Raw genomic sequence first — 8,049 nt, 5'->3', positions numbered from 1 at the left:
AAAAGGGAAAGAAGAAGACACAAGGTTACAACCACAAGCTCTGTAAAGAGAAAACATTTGATCAATGTTAGAATTATGACCCCAAAAGTTGAACATAAACAGGTAACAGACTCCATAACTCCAGCAATGTGGCCATAGGAAGCAGAAAAACGCTACCTTAAATGACCCCACTGACAGACTGCCGGATATTCTGTTTCATTAGGTAAAACAATGGGTCTTGAAGCATGTTCAAGGCCAAGATCACATTTCAACATTGGGTGTGGGCACTGTTGGATATATATTTGTGCAGCAGCCCCCTTTTTCCCGTTTCACCTGCGTTCCGGACATAAAAAGATGATGTGCACCTCTTTTGGAGGAACATGTATGTAACCCACTTTTTGGTATATGGTATACTGTATATGTAAATTGTATGTGTAAATTAGTTGATCCAATACAACCACCTTTTTCAATGTTAAATCTAATTGAGGACAAATGTTTAAGGTCTATGGCTTTATCTATGGGATATGGTAAGGAAGATAAATATTAGCTGATACAAGCAATTATAATGTAAATCTATTATTTACTCAGCTTATGAAGGACATAACTGCAGTACATGACCAAATTATTCCACCAAGGACTATATGTGTCATGCCTCCAGCATCTTTATGTAAAGTAAAGTGAGCCTTATTACACAGGCACTCCATCTAGTGGCTGACTTTGCCTTTCAGTGATTTGTCCCTCTGCTCCTTCCATCCCTCCTCAGTGAAGTGAAGCATCTTGGGAGGAAGAACTCCATTACAGACTGTGCTAAGAAGAGAGAGACTGCATACTCCATTGCCCCATGTGGCAGCATCGCTGGTAAGCTTATGGACTTGCCCTACAGTATTTCTCAGCCACAGCTTCTTCCAGCTACACAGACTCTTATGTTCCAGAGCAGCAGCTGCACTGTCTTAAGTTGTAATTAGCAGACCAGCTCTCTACATGTCATCCATGTTATTACATGCTATGTTTCAGATATGTTGTAATGCTGATATGTTGTAATGCTGATATGTTAGTTGTATATGAACATGTGTTTATTCATGTTTTCTGCTCTATTGTTTTCTAGTTTCACCGCGTGCTTATTACCTATGACTCAATAAATCTACAGACTTCACCATACAGTCTTGGCTATTGAAGAATAGGGCGGTTTATCTGCATGTCAGACTACACACACACCACAGGGTAACGTGTAGCGAGGACAGAACAGTGAAACAGCGGCTACCCAGCCAGTGGGATACAAGACACAGAGACCTGCTATAGTGCAGCTACCTGCTCACAGATATACAGCACAGACAAGCATCTTCTTAAAGGCACAATGTCTCAGAAATCTTCACACAAATCCAGATCTGTTGCTTCTGTCTCCACAAAAGCTTCATCTATTAGCAGTGCAGTGGCCATTGCCCGCGCAAAAGCTGAAGCAGCTAAAACGCGAGCAGCATTCGCTGAGCAAGAAATGCAAATAAAAATAGAGAAGGCAAGGCTAGAAGCAACATTAGAGAAACTTGCTGCAGAAAAGGAGGCTGCAGCCACCATTGCTGAAGCAGAGTTCTTAGAGGCTATAGAGTATCCTGAAACACTACAGCGTGACAGCATACCAGGTATGAAGCTTAAATCGCAAGATCCATTACAACGCACGTCAGAGTATGTAAATGAGCTCCCAGGTTCAGACAGCAATACTGATCCAGTACAAAAGCCTGAACGTTGTACCATAAGTGAAATAGGCCCAGTACAGCATGAAGTGCCATCCTGGGTCAACTACAAGCAAGAGAGCAACTCGGCTGGTAATAACCTCATTACAGGTCAAGCAGTCAAGCCAGATCACCTCACTGTTGCATCTCCCCTGACGCCAAGGCAGCATGATACTGGCCAGCACAACCAAGAGACTACTAACAGGTATGAGCATACCCCATATTCTTACCAGGGTAGTACACCACCAGTATACCCTGCTGTCTACCAGACCACAATGGACTTTGCAAAGTTTTTTACACGGCGCGAACTAGTCGCAAAAGGAATTGTGACGTTCAATGATCGTCCTGAAGACTATAGAGCCTGGAGATCTTCCTTTCAGAATGTCACAAGAGACTTAGACCTGTCATGTAGTGAAGAGGTGGACCTCTTGGTCAAATACCTGGGGGAAGAGTCAAGCAAACATGCAGCTAGGATCAGGGCTATCAATATAAACTACCCCGAGACTGGTCTTAAAATGATTTGGAGCAGACTTGATGAGTGCTATGGCTCAGCAGAGGTTATAGAAAGTGCCCTCTACAAAAGAATTGAGGACTTTCCCAGGATAACCAACAAAGGCTATCAGAAACTCAGAGAACTTAGTGACTTACTAATGGAACTTCAAGTTGCCAAATCTGAAGGGGACTTACAAGGACTTGCATACCTTGACACAGCAAGAGGTGTCAACCCTTTAGTTCAAAAACTACCCTTCAACCTACAAGAGAAGTGGATTACCCATGGTTCCACATATAAATATAAACATAATGTCCCATTTCCTCCATTCTCTGTTTTTGTTGATTTTGTGCATAATCAAGCAAAGATAAGAAATGACCCTAGTTTTGATCTTACATTGTCATGTGCCACTCCAGTTCTCAATTCCCGCAAAACCTCAGTGGCAGTACACAAGACTAATGTTTCTCCTCCAGATTTTATTCACAGGCCGGCAAGCCAAGCAGAGGTAAAGGCACGGGATCCAAGCAAGCAGTGTCCCATACATCAAAAGCCTCATCCTCTCCTAAAATGTAGAGCCTTCAGAGAGAAACCAGTTGAAGACCGCAAAAGATTCCTGAAAGAGAATGGCATCTGTTACAAGTGCTGTGGATCAACATCTCATTTTGCCAAGGATTGCAAGGTCAGTGTAAAATGCACAGAATGTGACACCACAGATCACAACACAGCTTTACACCCTGGTCCAGCACCATGGGCTTCACAGAGCGCTTCAAGTGACACTGAGCATGGCGGGGAGAAAGGAAACACTGCTATAGCTTCACCAGAGGTCACTTCACAATGCACAGAAGTGTGCAAAGGGACATTAGGCAGCAGATCCTGCTCTAAAATCTGTCTAGTCAGAGTCTACCCAAAAGGCCAAAAAGACAAAGCTGTAAAACTGTATGCTATACTGGATGATCAGAGTAATAGATCCTTAGCCAGATCAACATTCTTTGACATCTTCAAAACTCAAGGACCAAGCACTCCATACTCCTTAAAAACCTGTGCAGGTACCACATCCACAATGGGGAGGAAGGCCACCGGCTACCAAATTGAATCCTTAGATGGACAGACTTGCCTTCCCTTGCCTACCATAATTGAGTGCAACCAAATTCCTGACAACAGATCTGAAATTCCTACAAGAGAGGTAGCAAGCTATCATTCACACCTAAAGAGCATGGCACATCTTATACCAGAACTTGATCATCAGGCACAGATAATCCTACTTCTTGGGAGAGATATTTTACAAGTACACAAGGTGAGACGTCATATTAATGGTCCCAATAATGCTCCCTATGCCCAAAAGCTAGACCTAGGATGGGTCATAATAGGAGATGTATGCTTGGGACGCATGCACACTCCCACCTCTGTGACCAGCATGCTCACCAATATGCTAGACAATGGTCGACCTTCTCTTTTCCAACCATGCAACAACAACTTTCATGTCAAAGAATTGCCATACTGCAACCAACTGCTCTGCACCTATACAGATCTTCCGTGTGACAGCCATGCAGCATCTAACATTTATGAAGATCAGTTAGGTTGTACAGTATTTCAGAGAACAACGAAGGATAATCAAGTGGCAATGTCAATAGAGGACAAGTTGTTTTTAGACATAATGCACAATGGATTTGTTAAAGATGAAACTAACAGCTGGGTCGCACCTCTTCCATTCAGGAGTCCCAGACAACGCCTGCCTAATAACAGAGAGCAAGCTCTAAAACGTTTCTCTTCTCTCAAGCACAACCTGCAGAGGAAACAAGAAATGAGAAACCACTTCTTCACCTTCATGAAAAAGATATTTGAAAATGGCCATGCAGAGATAGCTCCCAAACTCAAAGACTTTGAGGAATGCTGGTACCTACCAATGTTTGGAGTATACCACCCAAAGAAACCAGGCCAAATCAGGGTGGTGTTTGACTCTAGTGCCAAGTTTGAGGGTGTCTCTTTAAATGATGTTCTCTTGACAGGTCCAGACCTGAACAACAAACTTATGGGAGTACTCATGCGCTTCCGCAATGATTCTATTGCCTTCACCGCTGACATTCAACAAATGTTTCATTGTTTCCTTGTCAAAAAGGAAGACAGGAATTTATTAAGATTTCTCTGGTACAGAGACAATGATCTTTCTAAAGAAGTTATAGAGTACCGTATGAGAGTGCACATCTTTGGCAACAGTCCTTCGCCATCAGTTGCAATTTATGGACTCAAAAGGTCTGCTCAAGAAGGTGAGGCGGAATATGGATCAGATGTCAGAAAATTCGTAGAAAAGGACTTCTATGTTGATGACTGCCTAAAAGCTATGCCTTCAAATGAGACTGCTATTAATCTCCTCAAGAAAGCTCAAGAAATGCTTGCCTACTCAAACCTCAGGCTTCACAAAATAGCCTCCAATAGTCAAGAACTAATAGAAGCCTTTCCATCTCAGGATCGCTGTAGTGATTTGAAAGACCTGGACTTAGGGACTGACCCTATGCCAGTACAACGCAGCCTTGGACTTCTCTGGAATCTAAAATCGGACACATTCATCTTCCAAGCCAGCAAGGAGGAAAAGCCCTTCACACGTAGGGGTGTTCTGTCCACCATAAATAGCTTGTATGATCCCTTGGGGTTTGCAGCTCCTGTTACAATTCAAGGTAAAGCCCTACTCAGAAACTTAACCCGTGAAACATCCGACTGGGACACACCTTTACCAGCCGATCAAAGGATTCAGTGGGAAGAGTGGAAAAACTCTCTTACAGCTTTATCTAAACTCAATGTAGCTAGACCCTATGCACCAGTGCCTTCTACAGAAATACAAAACCAAAAACTCTACATATTTTCAGATGCTTCTGTCAAGGCAATTGCTGCTGTGGCCTATATTAAAACCATGGACTCTAAAGGACAATGCCATGTCGGATTTGTCATGGGTAAAACCAAACTTGCACCATACCCTGAGCACACTGTACCCAGACTAGAACTATGTGCTGCTGTACTAGCTGTTGAGGTAGCTGAATTAATTACATCTGAATTGGACATTGACCTAAAAGATGTTGCATTCTACACAGACAGTAAGGTGGCCTTAGGTTATATCTACAATGAAACCAGAAGATTCTATGTATATGTCAACAACAGAGTGTTACGGATTAGGAGATCTGTCCATCCAAAGCAGTGGCACTATGTACCTACAGACCAGAACCCTGCTGATCATGCTACTAGAGCTGTTGCTGCTAATCATTTGAATAACGCTACGTGGTTTTCAGGACCAAAATTCTTGTACAACCCAGAGCAAGCTACCGTGAAAGACTTTGAATTAGTGGGTGCAGAGTTGGATGTTGAAATCCGCCCTCAGGTGTCTACACTCCACACAACAACCTCAGATAACCAACTCGGATCTCAGAGATTCAAACGATTTTCAACCTGGAAGTCACTTGTTCGAGCTATTACCTGTTTAACTCACATAACTTGCTCATTCAGTAGTATGAGAACTTCTAGTCTAAATGAATGTAAAGGCTGGCATCACTGTACAAAGGTCTATGCAGTATCAGACCTGGAACATTCAAGAAATCACATTATCTATACTGTTCAACAAGAAGCCTACTCTAGAGAGATCGAGAGCCTCACCAACAAGAGACCATTACCTAAGGACAGTGTATTGAGTAAGCTTGACCCATTCATTGATAGCAATGGCCTACTGAGAGTAGGAGGCCGACTTAAGGAAGCAAAGCTGGAGTACAAAGAGAAAAGCCCTCTTATAATCCCTGGTTATTGCCATATTGCTGCTTTACTCGTGAACCATTACCACAATGAGGTCAGACATCAAGGAAGACTATTTACAGAAGGTGCTTTAAGAGTTGCTGGCCTATGGATTATCGGTGCAAAAAGGCTCATCAGCAGTATCATCTTTAAATGTGTCACCTGTCGCAAACTTCGGGGTCTAAATCAAACACAAAAGATGGCTAATCTACCAGCAGACAGGCTTGACACAGAACCTCCTTTCACCAATGTTGGCCTTGATGTTTTTGGACCTTGGTCAATCACCACTGTACGTACTAGAGGCGGTCAGGCTAACAGTAAGCGATGGGCAGTTCTATTTACCTGTATGTCTATCAGAGCTATTCATATAGAAGTTATTGAGTCCCTAGACACCTCAAGCTTCATTAATGCTCTCAGGCGTTTTATTGCTATCCGAGGCCCTGTCAAACACATTCGTTCAGACAGAGGTACTAACTTTGTTGGAGCAGCCAAAGAATTAAAAATTCTTTCAAATGTGGACTACAAAAGTGTTGAAAAATTCTTGAGTAACCAAAGTTGCATATGGACATTCAACCCACCGCACTCTTCTCATATGGGAGGATCCTGGGAAAGAATGATCGGCATAGTTCGAAGAATTCTTGACTCTATTTTTCTACAGATGGGCACAACAAGACTCACCCATGAAAGTCTAATTACCTTTATGGCAGAAATTGTAGCTATAGTAAATGCAAGACCTCTCACCCCAGTCCCTAGTGATCCAGAGGAACCTCTCTTATTAACTCCTGCCACTTTGCTTACTCAAAAAACAGGGACATTCAATGCTCCTCCAGGAGAATTCGATTCCAAAGATTTGTATAAACGTCAATGGAGACAAGTGCAAAGCCTTGCAAATACCTTCTGGGACAGATGGCGTAAACAATATTTATCTACATTGCAACCACGGAACAAATGGGAAATCACCAAACCTAACCTAAAAGATGGTGACATTGTTCTTGTAAAAGACTGTCAAGTTCAAAGAAACCATTGGCCTCTTGGCTTAGTCACCAAAATATTCCCTAGTGAAGATGGACATGTTCGCAAAGTAGAAGTGAAGATAGCAAAAGGAAGTGAATCCAAGTTGTTTCTCAGACCAATATCTGAACTAATTTTGCTTCTATCTTCTGAAGACTAAATTGGTGGCATCCACGGATACCAAGCGGGGAGTGTCATGCCTCCAGCATCTTTATGTAAAGTAAAGTGAGCCTTATTACACAGGCACTCCATCTAGTGGCTGACTTTGCCTTTCAGTGATTTGTCCCTCTGCTCCTTCCATCCCTCCTCAGTGAAGTGAAGCATCTTGGGAGGAAGAACTCCATTACAGACTGTGCTAAGAAGAGAGAGACTGCATACTCCATTGCCCCATGTGGCAGCATCGCTGGTAAGCTTATGGACTTGCCCTACAGTATTTCTCAGCCACAGCTTCTTCCAGCTACACAGACTCTTATGTTCCAGAGCAGCAGCTGCACTGTCTTAAGTTGTAATTAGCAGACCAGCTCTCTACATGTCATCCATGTTATTACATGCTATGTTTCAGATATGTTGTAATGCTGATATGTTGTAATGCTGATATGTTAGTTGTATATGAACATGTGTTTATTCATGTTTTCTGCTCTATTGTTTTCTAGTTTCACCGCGTGCTTATTACCTATGACTCAATAAATCTACAGACTTCACCATACAGTCTTGGCTATTGAAGAATAGGGCGGTTTATCTGCATGTCAGACTACACACACACCACAGGGTAACGTGTAGCGAGGACAGAACAATATGCATTAGGTGTTTAAGGTGACTTTGAGTAAAACCTTCAGTCCATGCTAGGAACACATGTCATGTGTGTATGGGAAGATAGATATTCTCCCGCCACCTGTCCCCATCCTATTTTCTTAGACACTTTGCTAATGAATACAGAGGGATACTTCATTTTTGCGTAGTCTTTGAGGAACGTTGACTGTGTCGTTTGATGTTCATTAAAATCAGTGGGAGAGCATCATTCTTCTCCAATAAGTAAAAAAGGCTCATTAATCAAAAGCTATTAAAGTGTGT

The 8,049-nt window shown here is 42.5% G+C and overlaps 1 protein-coding gene across 1 annotated transcript; it reads left to right on the top strand.

Annotated features, from left to right (window-relative positions):
- Nucleotides 1-1,327: 1,327 nt before the first annotated feature.
- Nucleotides 1,328-7,763, top strand: LOC130355468 (uncharacterized). The gene is made up of 2 exons (XM_056555621.1): nucleotides 1,328-7,384; nucleotides 7,632-7,763. The coding sequence occupies exon 1, from the start codon at nucleotides 1,334-1,336 to the stop codon at nucleotides 7,136-7,138; it is 5,805 nt and encodes a 1,934-aa protein (XP_056411596.1). The 5' UTR covers nucleotides 1,328-1,333; the 3' UTR covers nucleotides 7,139-7,384; nucleotides 7,632-7,763.
- The last annotated feature ends 286 nt before the right edge of the window (nucleotides 7,764-8,049 follow it).

The sequence above is a fragment of the Hyla sarda genome, chromosome 1, assembly GCF_029499605.1.
Source record: "Hyla sarda isolate aHylSar1 chromosome 1, aHylSar1.hap1, whole genome shotgun sequence".
NCBI lineage: Eukaryota > Metazoa > Chordata > Amphibia > Anura > Hylidae > Hyla > Hyla sarda.
Note: the sequence above shows the minus strand (reverse complement) of the source record. Positions and strands in the feature narration are given on the sequence as shown.

Coding starts and splice junctions, on each gene's coding strand:
- LOC130355468 (XM_056555621.1), top strand. CDS start 1,334: ATGTCTCAGAAATCTTCACACAAATCCAGATCTGTTGCTTCTGTCTCC.